General features: G+C 45.0%; 1 protein-coding gene across 1 annotated transcript in view; it reads right to left on the bottom strand.

Annotated features, from left to right (window-relative positions):
• Positions 1-25527, bottom strand: part of BARX2 (BARX homeobox 2) — a 78165-nt gene that overhangs the window by 5378 nt on the left and 47260 nt on the right. Inside the window, exons 2-3 of the mRNA XM_004019540.5 lie at positions 9828-10125; positions 4020-4104 (exon numbers count right to left, since the gene is read on the bottom strand). Of these exons, the coding sequence (XP_004019589.3) occupies positions 4020-4104; positions 9828-10125 (383 nt within the window). The remainder of the gene's footprint in view (positions 1-4019; positions 4105-9827; positions 10126-25527) is intronic.

Genomic DNA, 25527 nt, shown 5'->3' with positions numbered 1-25527 from the left:
GATGGGTAAAGAATTAAAAAAAGAAAAAACCACACTGAGACAAACAGCAGCTAACACTTCCTGATTTGTATCCTATGGGGCAGACGCTGTTCTGAGTCCTACAGGGATTGGCTCAGATTACCTCACTGACCTCATCTGCATCCCTGTAAGGTGGACATCAGGCATTTACTGATGAGGAAACAGGTGCGTGCCCACGATTACATAGGTAGAAACCGGTAGCAGTTTCACAGAATTGTTGACCAGCTGGAGACTTTTGGTGCATAAGATGACTGCTGTGGATGGTATGTGGCCCACCCAGTTCTGTAACTGGGAGAGGAAGGTACCATCCATCTGGACCCTCTCACAGGACAGAACCCTACTTTGGAGATGAAAAGTACCCCTGAATGATGAGGTACTTCTGGCCCACTACGAAGCCTGCTGGGCCCTACTGGAACCCAAGCCAAGCAGACACGGAAGGGTGGGTGCACATCCCACCAAATGTGGGAGACCACATTTACCCAACCAGCCACAGGTTCTACATGCTGACCGGTAAAAACTAGTCAGAGATGCTATCTCAGTTCTGGCAGCATGCAAGTAACTCTGAAGAGCGAATGCTAATCTTTTTCCAGTTCCAATGAGATTACTTGCCTTGAGACATCTTTATTACTCAATTATTCTTTTCTTCCCCAGTCCCTGAAGAGACAGCCTTGAAAGTTTTACCAGGGGAAACTATGAAGCAATCAGGATCTCAACAATGCCTTGCTGTTCTGAGAGAGTTAGAACGTGACCCACACCTGAGCCACCTTGCTCTCCTCTTCACTCCAGCTGTTCTGAGGTCTTTGCAGCGCCCCCGCATACTTCTGTTCCTTCCTTCAGCCTGTGATACCCTTTCAACTTCATCTTGCAGGTGTCTATTCATCCACTAAACCCAACTTAGATGACACCTCTTCCAGGAAGCCCTCCCTTCTCCTACTGATGCTGAACCTTTTATTTCCTCCCACTGTTGCCCTGATCACTCTGCATAATGAGCGACTTACAGGTCAGCTACCCCCACTGACTGAGTACCTTTTTTGAATTTTCTTTAATGATGGCCTGGTATCTTAATCATTGGAAAAGACCTTGATGCTAGAAAAGATTGAGGGTAGGAGGAGAAGGGGGCAACAGAGGATGATATGGTTTAATGGTATCACCAACATAATGGGCATGAATTTGAGCAAACTATGGGAGATAGTGAAGGACAGGGAAGCCTGGTATGCTGCAGTCCACAGGGTCGCAAATAGTAGGACACAACTTAGCAACTGAACAACAACAACAAGTGGTGTCTTATAGCCACATCTCTCCTTCCTGGTGAAAAGTAACTGCTCATAAGGTGAAATGAAGTGGACTCTAATTTCCGGAAGGGGCCTGCATTTGGTTGGCTTGTGGACTGCTCGGAGATTTAAATCTGTGCAGTTACTTCCATTTTGTTTTCTATGATGTTGATAACCATCGACACACGGCCTGCGGCTGTGCCAGCAGTGCAGAGGCCAGTAGAAAACAGCTGACGTCAGTGGCAGGGGCACACGTGTTCCCCATGGGCACTGGGTGGTGCTGGCAGAGCCGGCGGGCTGTCAGTGCCTCCATCGTCTGACTCACGAAAAGATCGCTGATAACCAATTCAAACAATGCCTCTGCCAATCAGGAGACATCAATTTTGATGATGACGATGGGACGGGGAAGGAGGTGGGTGGTGGAACTTGCACAGAAAGCAGTGAAGAGACTTGCCCAAAGCCAACCAGGGACAGGCACGCCTGGAAACACAGCCCAGTGTTTCCAGGTCCCAGATCTGATTCCCTTAGAGATCAGTCCCCTAAAAGGCTCCGTGAGTGTCTGAGCATTCTAGAAGCTGGGGAGCAACCACATGTTTAATTGAATCTTATTTATCTTTCCATTTCAACTTCTCCCTGCAAGCTGTCCCAATATTTCACTTCTCCTCTGGACTCTTGCTTGTGTGTGCTCAGTTGTGTCTGACTCTTTGCAACCCCATGGACCGTAGCCCACCAGGCTCCTCTGTCCATGGAATTTTCCAGGCAAGAATACTGGACTTGGTTGCCATTTCTTCCTCCAGGGAATCTTCCTGAGCCTGGGATCAAACCTACATCTCTTATGTCTCCTGCACTGGCAGGCTGGTTCTTAACCACTAGCATCATCTGGAAGCCTGTTAGCAGGCAATAGCAAGAACCAAAGTTTTCAGAGAAAAAAAATACATATATTGGATAAAAACACAAAATTGAGAAAACTCAAAATCTATTACCCATTATCAAAAAGTGCCTATTAACTTTTTTTGTTTCTGAAAACTAGGTGGTTGGTGCAGGGAAGGGGGTCTTAGTTATTTCGTCATTGTAGAAAATTCATATTCCAGCCCTTGAGACACCAAGCCTTGTGACCAGATGGCTTAGCAATTAGGATATTATGCAGGCAGGCCTGAGATGCTCGATCCACAGGACAGGAGAGGGGCCCAGAGACCCAGCGAGAACATGGAGAGGCCTGCATCAGAGGTTTCTTCCCACTGTCTTACCAACTCTCCTGTTTGCTCTGGGCTTTGACTTTGACCCTTGGAGTTTTCAAAACTGGAAGTGAGACAACTGCTTTGGAAAATCTGGATTTAACTGTTGTTTTTTTTTTTAATAAGAAAAAGAGAAAAAAAAGAAAGAAAAAGAGAGAGAGCTAAACCATTATGAAATGAGTTCCTTAAAATGTAGAGATGTTTCTTTTTTAAAGAGCTGTTTACACTAATTTGTTGTTGTTCAGTCGCTAAGTCGTGTCCAACTTTGTGCAACCCCATAGATTGCAGCACACCAGGCTTCCCATTCCTTCAGTATCTCCCAGAGTTTGATCAAATTCATATCCATTGAGTCAGTGATGCTATGTAACTATCTCTTCTTCAGCTGCCCTTTCTCCATTTGCCCTCAGTCTTTCCCAGTATCAGGGTCTTTTCCAAAGAGCCGGCTCTTCACATCAGGTGGCCAAAGTATTAGAGTTTCAGCGTCAGCATCAGTCATTCCAGTGAATATTCAAGACTGATTTCCTTTAGGGCTGACTGGTTTGATCCCCTTGCAGTCCAAGGGACTCTCAAGAGTCTTCTCCAGCACCACAATTCTAAAGCATCAGTTCTTCGGTGCTCTGCCTTCTTTATGGTCCAGCTCTTATATCCGTACATGACTACTGAAAAAACCATAGCTTTGACTATATGGACCTTTGTCAGCAAAGTGTTATCTCTGCTTTTTAATATGCTGTCTAAGTTTTTCATAGCTTTCCTTCCAAGGAGCCAGCATCTTTTAATTTCATGGCTACAGCCACTGTCCACAGTGATTTTGGAGCCCAAGAAAATAAAATCTGTCACCGCTTCCACATTTTCACCTTCTATTGCTATATAAGTTCGTTTAAAAACCAAATAGGGAACAACTCATCTGTTAGGCACTAGAGTGGTATTTGGGAAACCAGAGTCACTATACCATATGCACTGGAGGAACCTGGGTGCTAGTTAACACTCCCTGCCTTGGGCCAGCAAAGCAGAATCTTAGGAAGGGCCTTGAGTTCTGCATTCGCATCTGCCACCCAGGCTCCTCTGATGCCCACTGGAGTCGAGAATCCCTGTGTCAGAAGACACACAGCTACAAGAGCAGGTGCACCCTACATGTCCTCTAGAAACACAGAGGACTGACTTCTATTCTTAGCTATTGGTGGGAGTGGGAAGGAAGTTCTTTGAAAAGGCTAGCAGGTAGGGTTAAAAGCAGCAACTGACGAGTCTGGAGGCTTTCTTTTTCTGTTATTTCCAATGAAACTGTGAAAAGAATATCCATCTGGTCAGGAAATCCGGGTCAGAAAGAACTGCTTATCCTTTTGTTCAAACGGCCTCCCTCCCAGCCAGCATCGTAAAAGGCCTTCCAATCTCTGGAGCTCAGTCCACCAAAGGGTCCTTCCTGTCTTCGTGCCAGCCCTGTAGTGAGAATTCTTCCCATCATGATGGGCCCGTGGTTAGGACTTACTCTCTTTCTTACCATTTTTTTCCATTTCATCCTGCGGTTCTGGTACCAGGTCTTCACCTGCAGTTGAGTGAGTCCCAGAGACTGGGCCAAGTCCAACCTAGAAGGCACGAGAGACAGGGGGAGGATGAGGAAGAGGGGAAGGGGCAGCAGAGGTGGGCGCCTGTTACCAACACGTGGACCTCCCCATTAAACCAGTTCACTCTGCTTTCCTTCCCAGAATCCTACGGAGGAAACTGTGAAGCTAAAAGGTAGATGCCCAAGCCTAAGAACTATCTACATGGAACCTGAAAGGAATTTCTGAACCTTCACTGCAAAGTCCTCCCCCTGACCCGACAGACTCTTTACTCTGATCTTGTATAAAATGAAGGCTCTGACACCAAATCCAAACTGGGGAAGAAAGGTAAAGTCCCATCTTTCCAGGTGCTAAGCCTCCCGCCACCTCCACCCCCGACCCGTGCTATCTCTACACACTCCCTTGAAGGTTGCTTCCTCTGCACAGGTCAACTCTCACCCAGGGGGCTCTGAGTTCTCACTGGTCTCTGCTTATGAGTTATTTCTGCCTCCCTAACTCCACTGCTTCCTTCACAATCACAAACATGCTTACAGCATTCTAAATCAAGAACAAGGGCTCAAAAATACATTTTGACAGGTTGACTCATCCTCCATCCCTGTCCTCAACTGTTCCAGATTCCAAAAGGAACATTACATCCGTACCCTTCCTGCTCCCCATTCCACGGCCAAGCGTGGTCCTACATTTCTCTGTAGCCTGCAGAGCCACCAGCCTGGGCCACAGGGACTTGGGTACACATCCTCAGCTGCACCCAAGCCTCCCTGGGCTTCCCTGGTAGCTCATCTAGTAAAGAATCTGCCTGCAATGCGGGAGACCTGGGTTCAATCCCTGAGTTGGAAGATCCCATGGAGGAGGGCATGGCAATCCACTCCAGTATTCTTGCCCGGAGAATCCCCATGGACAGAGGAGCCTGGCCAGCTACAGTCCTGCTTCTGCTAAGTCACTTCAGTCATGTCCGACTCTGTGCGACCCCACAGACGGCAGCCCATCAGGCTCCCCCGTCCCTGGGATTCTCCAGGCAAGAGCACTGGAGTGGGTTGCCATTTCCTTCTCCAACGCATGAAAGTGAAAAGTGAAAGTGAAGTCACTCAGTTGTGTCCGACTCCTAGCGACCCCATGGACTGCAGTCTACCAGGCTCCTCCGTCCATGAGATTTTCCAGGCAAGAGTACTGGAGTGGGTTACCATTGCCTTCTCCAAGCTACAGTTCATGGGGTCACAAAGCCTTGGACATGACTGAGCAACTAAGCATAGCACCTCAGCTTCAACTTTCTCTGCCTGAGAAGTAACAAGCAACACCTCACCATCAGGACAGTGGTACAGGAGTGAAGGCTCCAGGTGTGGCTCCTGGCATGCCAGGTACACTTCTCAGACCCCCTGCTTGGACCAGAGTGCCCAATTCAATCTCCAATAAGAAAAACCAGTTTCCAAAGAAAAAGCATTTTCCTTCAAGGACTTCAGCTCCTGGCTTCAATCCCCATTCACACCTATCTGCTTGCCCAGTAAAAGGGCTACTGTAAGCTGACAGTTTTATTGAAAGTCATTAATAGACTAAAGCCAATAAATTCCTTGTGCTAGCAGTCCTTAGCCTCCCCACTAATGAAGCCCTGCATCCCAGGTGTGTGTGCGTTCAGTCGTGTCCGACTCAGTGACCCCATGGACTATAGCCCACCAAGCTCCTCTGTCCATACAGTTTTCCAGGCAAGAAGTACTGGAGTGGGTTGCCATTTCCTTCTCCAGGGGATCTTCCTGATCCAGGGATTGAATCTGTACCCTTTGCATCTCCTGCATTAGCAGGTGGATTCTTTACCACTGGCACCACTTGGGAAGCCCAAGAAGCACATATGAGAATCTACACTTTTTTTTTATTAAGGTAGACATAAATTTGCATAAGTGAAAACAAGATCAGTTTTTCTCACTTTTTTGGAAAATTTTTAAATTTAAAAATCATTATTTATGTTAATGTGATAGGTCTACTATTGTTATCCTGTAATGAATAACTAGTATTTTTAAACTTTCTCAAATTTAATACTTAATTTGGTAAATATCAATAGTTTAACCAACAAAAGTTTTCTGGGGAGTGGGGCTCAAAAATTTTTAGGAATGTAAAAGGGTCCCAAGACCAAACCCTTTGAGAACTGCTAATGTAAGGCACCTAACAATGCCTGTCACCCAGTGGGTACACTATAAGCAATAGTGTTATTAACAACCATATAGCAGTTCATGGTATCTCTGGATAGCTCTTCGAGGGGCATAGGTAAATTTTGCATCATAGCCTTTCTGGCCACAATTTGGCATCCCAGGTAGCTATTCATTTAAACACCAAGAGCCAAGGGGGCATGGGAGACCCCGTGGAGGCAGAGGGCTTCCCCCCTCCCCACAGCCTTCCTGGCCAGTTCATCTAAGGCCGTCAGGTGCATCAGCGAATGGAAGGATCAGTTCACAGCTCTGCCACGGCACTGGCAAACCAGGATGAGCTCACTTGGGAAAAATGCACTCCTGACTCATGCTGGCCCCAGAAACACACTTTGCTGTCATCAGCTCTCTCTCATTACCTGCCGCCGTTACAGATTCTCACTTCCCTGCGCAAATTCGCTTCAATGGGGTCACCTAGGAGACTGGAGAAACAAACACAGGGGAAGAGGGTGTGCGGCGTAGGAGGAGGTGTGCTCATGGCCCCGGTCACGTATGAGGTGAGGAACAGCTGGTGGGGCAGCTCGGGCGGCAGCCTCCATGCCCGCCAGATGGTTCTCCTCTGCAGGCAAGTGAATCAAGCTCACCTGAGAGGTGCCTGGGCAGGTAGCAGGAAGCCCCAGGAGGTTGATTTGGAACTAGCGTTTCTGCTAAAAAAAAAAATCTGACTTCTAAAATAAGCCTAGAATGTCATCTTGAGTGTGCTGATTCATAAATCCAGATGCCCACTCCACCTCCTGTACACCATGTGTGTTGAGTCCAGGAGGTGCTTTGTTACACCAGGGAGCATCAGAATAGCAGAAGACTGTGTGCATGTGCGCACGCGCGTGTGCTTAGTTACTTAATTGTATTCAACTCTTTGCGACCCTATGGACTGTAGCCCACCAGGCTCCCCTGCCCATGGGATTTTCCAGGCAAGAATACTGGAGTGGGTACCCATTCCCTTCTCCAGGGCATCTTCTCGACCCAGGGATCTAATCCAGGTCTCCTTCATTGCAGGCAGATTCTTTATCATCTGATCCACCAGGGAAGCCCAGAGATCTCATCTATTAATCCCCAAATCACAGACCTGACTCCATCCTCTGCCTGAAGGTGCCCCAAATTGCACATGTCCAAAACAGAACGCATTCTTTCCTCACCAAACTCACTCTGCCCTGTGCCTTCCAGCTTCAGTTAATGCTTGCCCCTCTCTCCCTGGTGGCCCATGCAGGAGCCACAGAATTCTCAGCTCTCTGCCTCACACCAATGGAAATTCTGTCGTTCTGGCTTCAAAACAGGTCTCCGATCTATTCTCTCGTCTCTGTTCCCACTGTCTCCACCTTAATTCAACTCTTCAATGACCCTCCCTGGACTCTGTCCACCTGCTTTCCCTGCTCGATCTCTTCTCACTCTTCCCTCTCTGTTACTTATGGTGCTACCAATACAAGGATTCCGAGATGTAAATCTCAGGATTTCCCTGCTAGTCCGGTGGTTAAGACTCCATGCTCCCAATGCAGGGGGCCCAAGTTTGATTCCTGATCAAGGAACTAAAATCCCTCATGCTATAGGGCATGGCCTAAATTTTTTTAATAAATAAAAAATTAAAAAATAAAACGTAAATCTGGCCACAGCACTCGCAGCTCTTCACAGCTACCAACACACAGCCTGCACAACAAAGTCCACATCTTTTGGTCAGACATACAGTGTCCTTCTCATCTCTGCAGCCTCATCTCTCCCACACCCCCCCACCCCAACAATTCCTGAAGCTGGAGACATCCGACCACCTGCAGGCGCTCAGCAGGCCCAGCAGCACATCTGTGCCTTTTGCACATTGGTCCCTCTGTGGGATGCCCTCTCACTCCTGGGATCAAAGTGCTTCTGAAGTGCTGCCTCCTCTGAGAAGGCTTCCCAGCTGCCACCAGATACACTCAGCAATACCTTTGTGCTCCTGGAGCCCTCAGGAACATGTTGGCATCCACACCCCAAGTCATGATGCAGTTACTGCAGCCACATCCTTCCCCATGACCTCCTCTAGAGCAGGACTCTTGTCTGCTATCTTCTGGACCCATAATCCCTGCCACAGTGCCTTGCACACAGCTGCTAGGAGCTCAACTAACTGAATCAGTAAACAAATGCCCTTTTAATCAATGACTTGCAGGAGCCTCTCTCAAATTTTTATCAAGCAGCTAATGAACAGCTTGAAATGCATTTAAGTTTCCTTTCCTTCTCTCTAATAGGGTCAGACCTGAAATAAGTAAGTAAGCAAAGCAAGAGTAATAATAAGTAAGCAAAGAAAGAGTAAGCAAATAATAAGTAAGCAAAGAAAGAGCAAAAGTACCTGGAAAATCCTTCCAATAAACAGGGTCACACATTAGGCCAGTCATTCCAGAGTGAGTTTGAAAGAACAAGGTAGAACACACACTCTTGCAGCATATTTCTTTGCTAAGATGCTAAATTAAAGAAAGTGGGGAAGTACTGAAGCCTCTGAGTAAAGCAGGGGTCATAGCCACCCTCACTGAGATCTCAAAAGGGTTTATAGAAGAGACCTTCATCCAGGTCCTCCTTGGTCTCAGCCAAATGGTTCTGACTTGCTACCTGTCAAGTCCATCAGGACATCTGACAGCTCCGTAGCCCCATTAATCCAGGCTGGCATGCAGAAGCCAGGTGTGCCTGCTAAGCCAGTCGGGGGTTAGAGGGTGGGCAGAAGCCTGGGAAGATCATGGACCTCAACGCCAGGTCTAGTCCCAGTGCATCTGATCCTAAGCGTCAGTGGTTTTAAACGCCAAACCTGTTTCCGAGCTGAGCACCTGGGCAACCATTTGCTAAGCTTTACCATGCTTGTTGTATGGTAAACAAGCTTGCTCGGCTTCTCCTGTGGCTCAGCTGGTAAAAAATCTGCCTGCAATGCAGGAGACCTGGGTTCGATCCCTGGGTTGGGAAGATCCCCTGGAGAAGGGAAGGACTACCCACTCCAGTATTCTGGCCTGGAGAATTCCATGGACTGTATAGTCCAGGGGGGTCACAAAGAGTCAGACACAACTGAGCGACTTTCACTTTCCCCATGCTTGCTGTACTGCAGTAGTTAACATACAGAGATGCAGTGAGCAGTAAAAATTCAGCATCAGGCAGGCTTCTGGGACTAAGCATGATGAATTCAGGTGAGCTATGTGTGTGCTTAATGGCTCATTCGTGTCTGACTCTTCTGCGACCCCATGGACTATAAGTAGCCCACCAGGCTCCTCTGTCTGTGGAATCTTCCAGGCAACAATACTGGAGTGAGTTGACCATTTCCTACTCCAGGGGATTTTCCCCACCCAGGGATCAAACCTGGGTCTCTTGCATCTCCTGCACTGGCAGGTAGATTCTTTACCATTGCACCACCTGGGAAGCACTCAGGTGGGCTGGCTTTTGTTTAACCAAGGCTGAGATTACTTGAGCCGAGGCATGGACAGACTCCTGCCCTAGTGTCCTGCACAAACCCTAGAACAGTCCTTGTGGCTCTCTGTGCCACACTGAGAGCAAAAGGAGTCTCCCTTCTCAAGGGCCTTACCTAGAACAGTCCCTTCCCTGTGTCCTCACCTGTCTGGGGTGGACAAGTACTTCTGCTTCTGGAACTTCTTCTCCAGGCCCATGAGCTGTAGCTCGGTGAAGATGGTGCGGCTCCGGCGGGGCTTTTTCTGCCGGGGCGTGGGCTGCTCCGTCTCAGACTCGCTGCTGCCGTGGTTCTCGCCTGGGGCCTCCGCAGAGGAAGCTTCCGTGGCCGGGTGGCGGGACAGAGCCTGGGCGATTCCCGGGGTGGTGGGGACCAGATGGGAGATGACCGTGGGCTGTCGGGTGATCACCGAGAGGAGAGGATATGTCCGGAGGGAAGTGGGGCCTGGAAGACAAACAGGGAGGTGGGTCACATAGGGGTGGGGCAGGGGTGGGGAGAGGAAGGGGGCCAGAGATCCCAGAGGACCCCACAGTGAGACCTGTCTGCCCAGCAGGGCCTCCTGTTCACAAGCGGGTATAAACGGGGAAGGCTGGGTGGGCAGAACACACACAGGTTAGATCAGCCAAATGGGTAAGAACATTCAAGTCTTCCACGACAAAGAAGAGGGTCCCGAATTCCCTCTGGTTTTAAATGACTCTTTCCTCGTCTCTTCCTTTTGAATCTATTAATTCTGGTTTCACAGATATGGGTCAATGACACAGCAGATGGAAGGAAGTAGTCAGATAAAGCAAGGAATTGAAGACTTAAGGAAACCAAAATAGATTCATAATATACAAAGTACCTGAGACCCACCTCCAGTCTTTATAAAAAATACATGGTTGCAAGTGTAAATTCTTCCTGGGAAGTCTACAAACCTTGAATCAGAACATTTTTCGGAGGTAGAAAGATGCTTAAAAGTTACTTCAACTCCCTCATTTCAGAGATAAGAAAACAGTTCCGGCCAGAAAGGCTAAAGGACTTAGATGGTGTCACAGAGCTAGAAACAAGTACATTCAGGAGTCAACTAGGTTCTTCTGGCTTGAACTATATGGGGCAGTTACCATACCATGAATCACACAGATGCATCATTTAGAAGAGGGGCCCAAAAGATTTTAATTCACATGAAAATTCAGATCTGTTATAGTGGCTGCCTCCAGCACTATGTTAAGGAGGATTCTCAAGATGGGTCAGAGTCCAGCTGATGGAAGTCAGCTGAGGTTGACGTCTCCCCCAGGGTGTGCTAGGGTAGGGGGCGGGATAGTTCCCAGACAGTTCTGTGCCTGTTCTGAATTTTAAGAGAGGAGACCCTTCCTGTCCAAAAATATGTTCTCTCTTTTGTTGACTGAAAAGAATTGCACAACCTAAAAGTTGAGAGTTATGTTTTATATTTTAGGGACTTTCTTAAGACATGAAGCCCAGGAGCATCCTTGCAGATAACTCCAAGGGACTGCTCTGAAGAAGTAAGGGAGGAGCCAGGATATATAGGAATTTTTGCAACAAAGACTAGGTGGTCACAACATCAAAGGATTACTATTAACTAAAGAAAACCATGGACAGACCTAGAGACTGTCGTATAGTGTGAAGTAAGTCAGAAAGAGAGAAATAAATATCCTATAAGATCACTTATGTGTGGAATCTTGAAAAATGGTACAGGTGAACTTAAATTTCCAGAGTATGAATAGAGACACAGACATAGAGAATAAATGTATGGACAACAAGGGGAAAGGCTTGGTGGGATGAACTTGGATATTGGGATTGATATACACACACTACCATGTATAAAATACATAACTAATGAGAACTGGCTGTATAGTACAGGGAACTCCACTCGGTCCTTTATGATGACCTAAATGGGAAGGAAATCCATAAAAGAGTGGATATATGTATACGTATGGGTGATTCTTTTTGCTGTACAGCCAAAATTAACACAACATAGTAAAGCAAATATACTCCAATAAAAGTTTTAAAAAGAGAGAGAGAGAGAGAAAACACAGACAACTCAAGTTAATGGATTTAGCACGTCTCCACACGAGAGAAGAGCAAATCTGGACTCACTAAAGTCATTCCTTTGATATGCACCTCAGCTATCTGGGGCCACTATCCGGTTCCTTCTTCTCCTGAGTCCCTTCACGGTGCACCGTTGGGGGCAGCTGCAGTGGTCGAGGGTAGTTGCCTGTAGGTCTCCCTCCTGAGTTCCCTCAGGCTCACCAAGGGGCAGGGGTAGTGGCTGAGGGCTGAGTGGCTTGAGGGCTGCACTTTTTTTTGTTTGCTGATACTTTTAAGCTCAAGTGAAAAAGTCCTTCCTTTCCATTATTCCATAGAATTGTGTTTTAAATGCCACTATCATTACCTATGGAAATCATTTTATCTCTCTGGGCCTCAGTTTTATCAGCTGTACAAGTGAGTGAAAGGAGATAATTTCAAAGAAGTCTTCAAACTCTTATATGGGACTTCCTCGATGGCTCAGATGGTAAAAAAAAAAATCTGCCTGCAATGCTGGAGACCCAGGTTCGATCCCTGGGTTGAGAAGGTCCGCTGGAGAAGGGAATGGTTACCCACTCCAGTATTCTTGCCTGGAGAATCCCATGGACAGAGGATATAAGACTGAGCCACTAACACTTTCACTTGTTCACTTTCATACTAATGTCATGAAAGCACCTTTCATCCCAAGCCCATATTGATATATGATGAAAACAGGAAGTTCTGGGGTGCCCTTTGGGACTCAGCCCAGCCCCGACAACTCACTACAAGAGCAAGGCAAATATCTGAGCCAGATAACACTCACACTCGTTTAGGGTTAAAACCAGCTTCACAACTTCCTGGGTGCTATGTGTATGCTCCTCTAGGCTGGCATTTCTCTTCTTACTCATTTCGATGCTTCTGTTTTTGGACCCCAGTTACAGCTATGAAAACAGGTAACTTCTCCTGCTCTTTGACCACATGTCTGACACGACCCAGTAGAAACCACAAAGTTGTTAAACAATAAATCATCAAGGGCTACTACTTCCAATAACTATCCAGACAAGGCTTACACTTAAGGTTTTCTTCTTTCTTTTAATGAAAAAAAAAATCTTGGAATGATATTCTATAATAAGAAAAGTAGGATACCTAGTACAGTGGTTTTGCATCTATATACATTATGAAACACTGCTTCTTCTAAAAGAAATGATCTAAACGCTTCTTATACTACTACTTTTTAAAAAATTGTTTATTTTATTTATTTATGGCTGCACTGAGTCTTTGTTACTGTGGAGACTTTCTCGTTGCAGTGAGCAGAGGCTACTTTTCCTGGCAGCGGGCAGGCTTCTCATTGCAGCGGCTTCTCCTACTGCTAAGCAAAAGCTCTAGATGCATGGGCTTCAAGAGCTGTGGCACATGGGCTTAGTTGCTTCGAGGCATGTGGAATCTTCCTGGACCAGGGATCAAATCTGTGTCCCCTGCATTTGCAAGACGATTGTTAACCACTGGACCACCAGCAAAATCCACTACTTATTTTCTCATTACCAATGTAACACAATTTGTTATAAAACAACTTTAAAAATAATCAGAAATATATAAACTAGAAGTCTCCCCTCTCAGTTTTCAACCCCAAATCTTAGAGGTAAACTTCCATAACTGCCCCTGTGTATGTACAAACATGGACTTCCCAGGTGGCACTGGTGGCAAAGACCCGCCTGCCAATGCAGGAGACTTAAGAGACACGGGTTCCGTACCTGAGTCAGGAAGATCCCCTGAAGGAAGGCCTGGCACTCCATTATTCTTGCCCACTCCATTATTCTTGCCTGGAGAATTCCATGGACAGAGAAGCCTGGCAGGCTACAGTCCATAGATAGGGCTGCACAGAGTCAGTCATGACTGAAGCGACTTAGCACGCACATATTCACAAATATACATAAGTTCTAAATCTAATAATGTATATGCTAATCTACTGAAACCCATAGTTACAAAGTGTTTATTTGGTAAAATATAGACATGTCACTTTATTTTTTCTAAACAGATAGCCAACAATTCCCCAAATCTAACTAGTCCATTACTTAAAATATCAGCTTTGAGACATTAAGTTCCTAAAGAAATTAAGTTGGGAATTTCTGTTTATCAGAATTCTGAGAGTCTACTGGGGAATTTTAGTCACCGTAAGTATGAGAACTTCCTGCTTTGTAGAAAAGCAGCCAAACTAGGACAAGAACCACCCTTCTCAAGGGCTGCCCTCTATTAGTATGGTTATAAACAGGTGTAGAGCTGCTACATGAGGGCAGTGGGTATGCAGGAGGAGGTGGGGCTGGGGAGGCTAGAGTTAGGAAACCAGGTGGAACACAAAGGGGCAGATTTTGAGAGGGCTGCCAAGAGTCTGCACTTTGGGGAGAGTGAAGACTACTTTGAGAGGATTTCTGAAAAACATTTTAGGGGTGTACTGGGTAAAATCCTTGAATATATTCCTTAAAAAAAAAAAACTAAAGATCTTCATGCTCAAGGCTTCTGTAGTCAGATTTTAGTTGTCATTGAGAAGAATTTTACAGACATACTGGGTCATATGGAGCCTTAGAAATAGATGGATTACTTTACATATACATGTATCTGTTTCTGGACTCTATCTACTGAACTAATATATGATCCTGTTGTAAGACCGTTCCGCTTTTATTATTATGGGGTGTTGGGGAGTTTTATTATAGAACAAATTTCCCCTTTTTATTCTTTTCTACAAAACTCTTTTGGCTATTGTCATTAATTAATTTTTTCAGTTGAATTTTGGAAGCAACTTGTTAGTCTCTAAAAAAGCAAATCCTACTAAAACTGTATTAGACTTCCACTGACCTTATAGATTACTATAGGGAAAAATGATTCTTTTGACAATCCTGGTCTCTGGTAGGCTGAAAGCAATTGTGGGTATTTAAAAATGGCTTTTGGAGATTTATAATATTTGGTTCCACAAAGTTTAAACCCAATGAAAACCTCACATTAAAAAACACAAACAAAATAAAAAACTTCGGAAGAACGGTAGTGATTTAAGGCAACATTCTAATCACCGAAGTTTATAATTTCAGGAATCTTTACCCAATACTCTGATGCAGATTCAGTGACAAAATTGTACTCGCCCAGTAGGTTGCCCTGGTGGCTCAGACAGTAAAGAACCCTCCTGCCAATGCAGGAGACACAGGAGATGCAGGTTCAATCCCTAGATTGGGAAGATCTCCTGGAGAAGGGAATGGCTACCCACTCCAGGATTCTTGCCTGGAGAACCCCATGGACAAAGGAGCCTGGAGGGGCTAGAGTCCGTGAGGTTGCAAAGAGTCAGACATGACTGAGCGACTAACAGTTTCACTCAGTGAAAATAGCACCTTCTGATGTTGGAGATACCCACGAGGCCTCTGGGATGCTAATGAATGTTTGGAGGGTTCAGGGAGGCCATCATTGTAAATAAACATAATCGCAGTGAGACACCACATTGTGTTTTTAGTATTTGATGTGTGTCCCCAAGGAAAGAAAGCATGGCTGTACCAGGACACAGGGTGGGTTCTGTGTGTGCAGCAAAGTGGGGCATCTCCTGAGAGGCAAACCAATGGGAGCAGAAAAGTGAGACCAAATATACTCCAGCCAGCTGCTCCCTGTCTTTCCTTGTTTTAATATATGACCTGATTTCCAACAAAACAGTACCCAGAGCTTTCATTCCACCAAGCACTTACACACTCCCATTTCACTTTCTCACAGAAGTTCTGTGAAATAATCTAGCCCCCTATTTATATTTTGGCTAAAAAATCAAATTTAGGTTTTAAAAATAGAGGGGAAATGATAAATGAGCACATACAATGGAGGGGAGCCACTTGGGTTACTGAGAAGGCAGATACTGTATAACACTATCTATTAAGTATGCTTTCTCTTTTCCTGAGAATTATCACTATGTGAAAATGTTGACTGAAGACAGCTGCCCAGCCACCCTGGATCATTTACATACACTTGTGAAATTCGAGCACATTATCTGCTACTGAGAGGGAGTAATGACTGTCATAAACCAAAGACTTTGTTTAAACAAACACATTTTAGTTGACAAAAGGAGTATACACATGACCACAGTGAATGCATCTTCTAATAGCTGTTTTCTGCAACCCAGCCCCCAGACCAATAAGGCTGTAAGATGGGTATCACGTAACTACGGGTACCGTCGACCTAGAAATAGCTGCCTGCCAAATGCTGGACTGTCTTGAGAATCTGTTTTGGGATTAGAAAACCTGAGCACATTTGTGATAGGCTGATGCTCAGGGACATCCCTGGCAGCCTGGGAAGAAGTGGAACATTCAGGAGGCTAAACAGAATGTTCCATCTAATGGATTCAACAAGTTGTTGTTTAGCTGCTCAGTCTTGTCCAACTCTCTTGTGACCCTACAGACTGTAGCTGGCCAGGCTTCTCTGTCTGTGGGATTGCCCAGGCAAGAATACTGCAGTGGGTTGCCATTTCCTCCTCCAAGGGATCTTCTCCACCCAGGGATGAAACCCTCATCTCCTGCATTGGCAGTTGGATTCTTTACTGCTGAGCCACCTGGGAAGCCCAAGCGGATTCTGCAAACTGAGTGGAAGTGACGCATGTGAATGCAACTGGGCCAAGTATGGGCACAATCCAGAATGGCCAATTCCAGGCACGGCTCCCCAACATAATTCCTCCTTCCCCACAAACACCAGTCTACTCCTAGCTACAGGAGGACTTGAACCCCAGAGCACCGTGCCGGCACCCATACACCTCCTGGACACCATACATTCCTCCAAGACACCAAGTCCCTACATTAGCTCTCTACACCCACCATCTGGTTGACACAAGCGAAGGTCAAAGGTCTGAGTAGATAAGGATCTCTAAGCTGCCTGCTTGACTGATTTATGTCCTGTGAATGTGTGACCTATACACCCGCAGAAAGCTTCCGAAGAACAGAGGCAGCATACACAGAGGCATGGGTAGAGATGTATTCAGTTAACCTAAAAGACAGACTTGGTGGAACAACTGGGGAGCTCTGGCTGAGTTTCCTGGGAAAAATCATAAAACCACCCACACCAAATGGCTCCCATGGACTCACATCCCTACACATTGGCTGGTAAGCTCAGACAATGGAAAGAACGGGACCTCACTGACTCCTGGAGGGACCTAGAGCAGGTTAACAAAACTTTCTTAGTTTCAATTTTTCTCTTCTGTAAAGCAGGACTAATAATGATTTCCCTGCGTAGATTACTGTAAAGATGAAATGCATTTAATTGCCATTAGCTCTCTTTCTTTCCTCTTTTTACTTCAGTAGTTTGATGCTCCGTGAATGAGCTCAGTGGAAGTTGGAATTAGCAAGAAAGCGGACTTACTTGTGAGCTACGCATGCGTTCTCTTCTTATCCTCTGCACATATGCATGAAAAGCAAGATTCAGCAACACTAGAATATGCCAGCTTCTCTTTGCCAAATGGTGGTCTTTAAATGCCCTAACAGCAAAACAAGACAGCTTGAGTAAATCAGTGAGAGGGCTAACCTAGCCAGTGCATGCGTGCTAAGTCGCTTCAGTCATGTCCGACTCTTTGCGACCCCATGGACCGCAGCCCACGAGGCTCCTCTGCCCATGCGATCTCCAAGCAAGGATGCTGGAGCAGGTTGCCATGCCCTCCTCCAGGGTATCTTCCCAACCCAGGGACTGAACCCACATCTCTCATGTCTCATTCATTGGCAGGTGGGTTCTTTACCACTAGTGCCACTGATGTCCCCCTAAAACCATCAAAAAATAACTACTGTGGTTTTGCACACCTGGATAAACAATTCACAACCCTTCCCAAGTTAGTTGCAGGCAAAGAAGGATGAAGGTGGTGACACACAGGACCGTACCAAAGTCAATTTCTAAAAATTGCAGGGCAAACAGAGATGCATGGTTAAAATTAACATGCCTCATCTTATGTTGAAGGTGGACTAAGAAAAGGCTAAGCTGAGGGTAAGTGGCAACCAGACATGAAAGTTCAGTGCTTGTTTGTCTATAAGAATAATCCTTTTTTTAGATTCCTTTTAATGTGGACCATTATTTAAACTCTTCATTGAATTTGTTACAATATTGCTTCTGTTTCATGTTTTTGCTTTTTGGCCCTGAGGTATATGGAATCTTAGCTCCCTGACCAGGGATCAAAGCCGAATCCCCTGTGTTGGAAGGTAGTCTTAACCACTGGACCACCAGGGAAGCCTCCTCCCTTACCATTCTTGAAGATTATCCATATAGGGACTTCCTTGGTGTTCCAGCGGTTATGAGTCTGCCTGACAACACAGGGCACACCAGTTAGATCCCTGGTCTGAGAGGATCCCACATGCTGTGGGGCAACTGAGCCCATGCTCCACAACTACCGAAGCCCGTAGAGCCTGTGCTCCACAAGAGAAGCCACTGCAATAAACTAAAGAGTAGCCCCTGCTCACTGCATCCAGAGAAAAGCCCGTGCAGCCAATAAATAAGTAATTTTTAAATTAATTTTTTAAATTAAAAAAAAAACAAGAAAGAAGACTTTCAAATTGTTTACAGCGGGTGAAAGTGAGTTTATATGTATTAAAATTGTATCATATGTTAAAAATTGTTCTCTGTTTCTGTTGATAATTGATGTAATTCATCCAATACCTAAAGATATATTTACGTAAACATTTTAAATATAGCAGTCTACACTGTGATTGCACCTGATGCTTATTCAGTTATTCCTCCCTTTGTGGACATTCAAGATAGTTATGTTTTTGCTACTACATGTAATGCTGCAATGAACATCTATCCCTGCTGGGTACATTTTTAAATGTAAGTTTCTGGACCAAATGTCATGTGAATTTTATTTAAATATTTGCTTATCTATTTCTTTGGCTATAGAGAAAGAAAGCCAAGGAAGGGAGGAAAGGGGATATAATGAGGCTGAATGGCCATTTAACTCTGTGACACACTAAGTTTCAAGCCCAGGAAGAGTTAATGGAATACACACTCCCTTTACAGGTTATGGCTTTGTATTACTAAAGAAAAAAGAAAATGTTTTAAGAGGCCAACTCAAAGACTAACAAAACATCTTAGCCATTAACTACCTTATAAAAAAAAAAGCGTGTGGGCATTTTGATGAGTTAAGTATAAATGAATTAGAAACATGTGGAATAAATTTATTTCACCATCCATATGCAACTGCCATAATGTCGATTCTGGAATAAGCATTTAGTAAAATTAAAAACTGAAGAAGGCTCACAAAAGGATGGAGTAGGGAGAAGACATTTTGGGTATTTAGAGCAACGAAGATTTGGGAAACAAAGAGGAGACATGAGAGTAACCCCAGCAGGCTGGACTGCATCACGCCATCTTTTCAGATTCTTGATTTCACAAAGAGACAAGCTCGGTCTTACCACATTCAACCTGCAGCATCATCAAAATGACAGACGCCCACAAAAACGCAGGGCTTCACAGGGAGCTCCGTGAAATCAATTAAGCTGGAAGATAGGTGTGTGGACCTTCCCATCCTGCCTAAAGTGACCCATCCAGATGTGGTCATCAACCACCCTCTAGCTGTCACTGCTCCACGTCCTCTGGCACCAAAGCACACACAAGAAATGACGTTGTCTTTCTCCTCCTGGCCATTCTGCTGTCTCCATACACCCACACCTGCTTTCAGCCACTCCTTGTAACCACTCATGGATGGAAAGCTTCCCAGAGCAGCTGTTGTTTGGTACAGAGATTGAATTCATCACTCCTACCTCCAGGCACCCCCACCCCAGCTTTTAGTATGTGTCCTTATTCACCCTTACTTAATTCAAACCTTGGAGCAAGAGTTAATGTGTTTACCCACCTATTGCTCACTAGATTGCAAACTTCTCCAGGACAGAATTAAAAAGTGCATCGTTTTACGGACATGGGTTGGGGTCGGGGAAGAAGGAGAGGGCGAGATGAATGGAGCCAGCAGCATGGAAGCATACTACTATATGTAAAATAGACAGCCAATGGAAATACACTCAGGGAATTCAAACCGAGGTTCTGTAACAACTGAGAGGGGTGGGAAAGGGCGAGAGGTAGGAGGGAGAATCAAGAGGGTGGGGACATAGCTATACCTATGGCTAATTCAGGTTGATGCATGGCAAAAACCAAAGCAATGTTGTACAGAAATTATCCTCCAAATAAAAATTTTAAAAAAATTTTAAGTGCATCTTCCCAGTGAAAATGCCAGGTCTGACTTGAACTGATTTTACCTGGTATCAGAAGACTGGGGCTGGAGACATTGTTCTGACACGTCTGGGGTCTGTGGTCTTGGTCAAACCATTCTTCCAACCTTTGGCTTTCTTTCCTAAAAATGACACTAATAATACTTCTCCCAAGCTTGTTGAAAGACAGCAATGGATAATGAGTATAAAACAATTTTTTAAAATATAAATTTATTTATTTTAATTGGAGGTTAATTACTTTACAATATTGTATTGGTTTTGCCATACATCAACATGAATCCGCCACAGGTATACACATGTTCCCCATCCTGAACCCCCCTCCCTCCTCTCTCCCCCTACCATCCCTCTGGGTCATCCCAGTGCACCAGCCCCAAGCATCCAGTATCATGCATCAAACCTGGACCAGCAATTCATTTCATATATGATATTATACATGTTTCAACGCCATTCTCCCAAATCATCCCACCCTCTCCCTCTCCCTCTCCCACAGAGTTCAAAAGACTGTTCTATACATCTATGTCTCTTTTGCTGTCTCGCATACAGGGTTATCATTACCATCTTTCTAAATTCCATATATATGCGTTAGTATACTGTATTGGTGTTTTTCTTTCTGGCTTACTTCACTCTGTATAATAGGCTCCAGTTTCATCCACCTCATTAGAACTGATTCAAATGTATTCCTTTTAACGGCTGAGTGACACTCCATTGTGTATATGTACCACAGCTTTCTTATCCATTCATCTGCTGATGGACATCTAGGTTGCTTCCATGTCCTGGCTATTGTAAGCAGTGCTGTGATGAACATTGGGGTACATGTGTCTCTTTCAATAAAACAATTTTGTAAACAATGAAGAACTATACCACAAAAAGGTTCTTTTTTTTTTTTTCCAGCAGTCAAAAAAGTACTAGCTTTCCAAATTTCAGAGATGCTTCTATTTCCAAAGAAATCATAATCCTGGGACTTCACAGGCAGTCCAGTGGTTAAGACTCCGTGCTTCCACTGCAGGGAGCATGGGTTCAATCCCTGGTAAAGGAACTAGAATCCTACAGGCCTTGTGACACGGCCAAGAAAACAATCAAAAAACAAACATTAATCCTGCTTTCTGTGCTAACCTAATCCCCCTTTGTCTTGTCTTTTGTACGCTGTCATTTCCAGTTAAGGTTCTATTGTCACAGGGATAGAGGCTACACAAAACTGACTAGGAAGGGCCCTCCGGTTCACTGTCACCATCATCTGTGAAGCCTACTGAATAGCTCTGCCTTCAGAAGCTAATTATCTCACTGGAGACATGAGGCATTACAATAAAAGTTAATAAGTAGACAAAGAAGCGTATGGCAAATGCTGGATGGCAGAAGACTCATGGGGATTCAGGATGGATTTCTGCACTCTAGAGTGTACAGTGGCTGGTCATGAAAAAAGGAGGAGCTAGGGTTCTGAGACGGAAGGAAGGAACAGATTCCAGAATCACTGTCTAGGAAGAACCCACAGGACCTGGAGAAGCACTAGATTGGGAAGAGAGAGGAGGGCAAACAGAGAAGATACTGGAAGATTCAATACTGCAGCAGAACTGCTGGGAGCAGAGAGCCTCTGCCTCTGTCACGTGACAGTGTTTCATTAGAAGAGATACGGCTTGCAGAGGCTTATTTAGTTTGAGGTACAATCATACACTGATTTTGACATATGATTCCTGGCACGCAGGCATGGTCACAAACTCCTTTTTGCTGAAGGACTCGGTGGAGATGAGTCTGTGGATTTTACATAGAATAAGAGTTGAAGAGCTGACTAACTCATTGGAAAAGACCCTGATGCTGGGAAAAATGAAGGCAAAAGGAGAACGGAGTGGCAGAGGATGGAATGGTTTAGACAGCATCATCAACACAACGGACATGAATCTGAGCAAACTCCAGGAGACAGTGAAGGACAGGGAAGCCTGGCGGGTTGCAGTCCATGGGGTCACAAAGAGTCAGACATGACTTAGCAAGTGAATGACAGCAACTCTATCCACCTCTGTTATTACCAAGCTATAACCCAAGCTGCTGTACTTGCCATTGTGATAGCAACTGCCAGAATGAGGTAAAATGCAAATTTAAACATGTTACTTTCATGGTTAAAACTGTTCCACAGCTTACCACTGAATTTAAAACTAAACCCAAACTATTCACCAAGGCCCGTGAGGGACCTGCAGGATCTGGATCTTGCCCGCTTTTTGAATCATGGGACAGTCTTCTTACTCCTGTGCTTTGGTCTCACTAGCTTTCAGTCAGTTCCTCAAAGACCCTGAGTTTTTTCCTCAACAAGGCATTGACCTTTGGTCAGCACATAACTGAAGGGTTGGAAGTATAATTCATCTCCCAAGAAGAAAGATTTAAGACCATCAGGGGATGAAGGACTGGGCCTTGGGGTACATCTTCATCAATGGAGCTGGAAAGGAAATAGGACCAATCAACCAGAAAGACATTGCAGCGTAAGAAGCACGCAGCACAAGTAGGAGTACAGGGTCAGTGGAAATGACCAGAGAATTTCAAGAAGGATCCACTTTCAATAATGTTGCTGCTGCTGCTGCTGCTAAGTTGCTTCAGTCGTGTCCGACTCTGTGTGACCTCATAGACGGCAGCCCACCAGGCTCCCCTGTCCCCGGGATTCTCCAGGCAAGAACACTGGAGTGGGTTGCCATTTCTTTCTCCAATGCATGAAAGGGAAAAGTGAAAGTGAAGTTGCTCAGTCATGTCCGACTCTTAGCGACCCCATGGACTGCAGCCTACCAGGCTCCTCCATCCATGGGATTTTCCAGGCAAGAGTATTACAGTGGGAAGCCATTGCCTTCTCCATTCAATAAGGTTACTCACTAGGAAATCTCCTAAGTTTTGAAAATTTCTCCCTTTTTCTGATATTTCAGACCTATCTTCATGGTATAGGAATCTCCACCAGGCAGACTGGGAAAATACATATTGTGCTAGGACCCTGGGCAGGAGGAGAAGCCACTGAAGATTACTTTCTGTCAGTGGTCCCATGGGGCCCAGGCAAGCTCTTGATTAACCAGGAGGAGAAGCAGCTGCCAAACACTGAGCACCTCATGCCAAAATGTAATTTTCTAAGTCCAATTTAGTTTTCCTCCTCTCCCTATACATTCTCTGTGTGTGTACTCAGTCATGTCTGACTCTTCGACCCCCTGGACTGTAGCCTACCAGGCTCCTCTATCCATGGGATCCTCCAGGCAAGAATATTGGAGCAGGTTGCCATTTCCTACTCCAAGGGATCTTCCCGACCCAGGGATCGAACTCACATCTCCTGTATTGGCAGGTGAATGCTTTACCACTGTGTCACCTGGGAAACCCTGGAACATGAAGGCAAAACATTAAACTGAAGGCCTCTCAAACCAGTGCCCAGTAAGCCCCCAGTACAGTCAATGACTAGCACATCTCTCTCTGCTGTGATAGCCAGCATAACGCAGGCATTTCCAGCAAGATTCCTTGATGTCATGCAGATAGTCATGTGATTTCAATGGTTAAATCTCCTCTTCCTGGTGCCCCATTATTTTCTGATAGAAGTGTACTTTTGAAGCTTATGCAGATACAGAACTGTGTTGCAGAATGCACTCAAACTTTGGAGGAATCTATTAATTGAAAAGAGAGGGATAGAACTCTGTTACTTAGTGGCAGGCTTTTGTTAGAATGAAACAATTCCTCTCCTTTTCTCTTTTGTTCAAGGAGTTAAGATCAAATGACAGCCAGCGTACCCCCAAACAGTGAAGAGTGAAGTCGCTCAGTCATGTCCGACTCTTTGGGACCCCGTGGACTGTAGCCCACCAGGCTCCTCCATCCATGGCATTCTCCAGGCAAGAATACTGGAGTGGGTTGCCATTTCCTTCTCCAGGGGATCTTCCCAACCCAGGGATCGAACCCAGGTCTTCTGCATTGCAGGCAGATGCTTTAACCTCTGAGCCACCAGGGAAGCCCTATGCCCAAACAGTAGTGAGAAAATTATACAACAGATATCAATATTTACTCATGCTTGAGTCTTGCTCTTGTAGGTAATAAGAGAAAACAGCAATAAAATTCTGCAACACACTGAATGTGAATCATGTGGACCATGGTAACTAACTGGTCAACTGGGACCAAAGAGAGTTGTTTCCTACAGCAAGATGCTCCCTGCACTGAGCCCCATCCTGTCTAAGATCCAACTCTCCTCTCAACAATGCCATTCCCCTTGCCTTAGCCTCAGTCCACTATGAGGTCTCTCTTTCTCTGAGTTTTCCTCATCAGTAGTTGGGGGAGCTGGTTGGTTTCTAGGGTCCTTTTCAGTACCAAGATACAATGGCTTTACGAGCAATAACCACACTCTGACATATGGAGTCTCTTACATTTTTTCAACTCGATTGTAAAGTCTTTGTCTTATACTTCCTTTCCCACGAGGTACTTCCCATGCTTTGCAAATGGCATCAACTAAATAAATATTAGCTGCAGTTAATGAGTGAGCTAAGAGCAAGAGTATTAACGCCTGCACGTAAACTTCCCCAGAACCACTAAATCTTGTCAGTTCACAAGGGAGTGGAGCGATGAACTATTTACTCATCTGATATCCTCATAGGTGATCCAGATTTTAACTGTAAAGGCAAAAGACTATCTTTGAATAAATCTCACCACACACAATTAAGACTTCGACGCTATTTGATTTATAGGGAATGACACACTGAATGAAAAAACACAGAGAGTAGTTTTTCCTAACCCGGCCTTTGACGGGATAAAGTCACACAAAGTCGATGTCTGAACTAGGACCAGAGCCCAGACCTCCAGTTTGTTATTGTTGTCTAGTCGCTAAGTTGTGTCTGACTCTATGTGAGTCCATGGACTGTAGCACGCCAGGCTTCCCTGTCCTTCACTATCTTCCAGAGTTTGCTCAGACTCATGTCCATTGAAGAGATACATGTTCTTTTAACGTCACTTTTTTCACGTCACGTATTGCCTTTCTAGGCAAGAGCCTGCCAAAGTGTTGAGTACTGTTTGGCCTCAGATACTAATTCTTCCTCATTCATGTAATCTATTTATTTTAATGGTTAACGCTTTTATTCTGCAATCTAGTGTTAAAACCACTATGGTTTTAATAATCTGAGAAGACATGGTAAATATTACCTTGGAAGTTACTAAGGTTTTTTGCAATTTCACTTCTTTTTTTCAAGCTTTACTGAATCATGATTGACAGATAAAAGCTGTATCTACTGAAAGCATATGACATGATGATTTTATATATTTTTGTATATATATACATTAGGAAATGATCACTGCAATCTAGCTAATTAACACATCCATCACCTCACACTGTTTTATTTCGGGTGTGTGGTAAGAACCCTTAAGAGCTACTCTCTTAACAAATGTCAAATATATAATACATTATTAGTACCTTAGTCACCTTGCTGCACATTAGGTCTTCAGAAGGTATTCATCTCATAACTGAAGTTTGTACCCTTGGACCAACATCTCCCCATTTCCCCTACCCATTAGCTCCCTACAACCACTCTTTTCTCTGTTTCTATGAGTTATACAGGTTTTTTTTTAAATTTTTTTACCACACAGTGCAGCATGTGAGTGGGATCTTAGCTCCCAGACCAGGGATGGAAACTGTACCCCTGCGGTGGAA

This window comes from Ovis aries, chromosome 21 (assembly GCF_016772045.2).
Source record: "Ovis aries strain OAR_USU_Benz2616 breed Rambouillet chromosome 21, ARS-UI_Ramb_v3.0, whole genome shotgun sequence".
Taxonomy (NCBI): Eukaryota; Metazoa; Chordata; class Mammalia; order Artiodactyla; family Bovidae; genus Ovis; species Ovis aries.
This window is presented reverse-complemented; position numbering and strand designations above follow the sequence as displayed.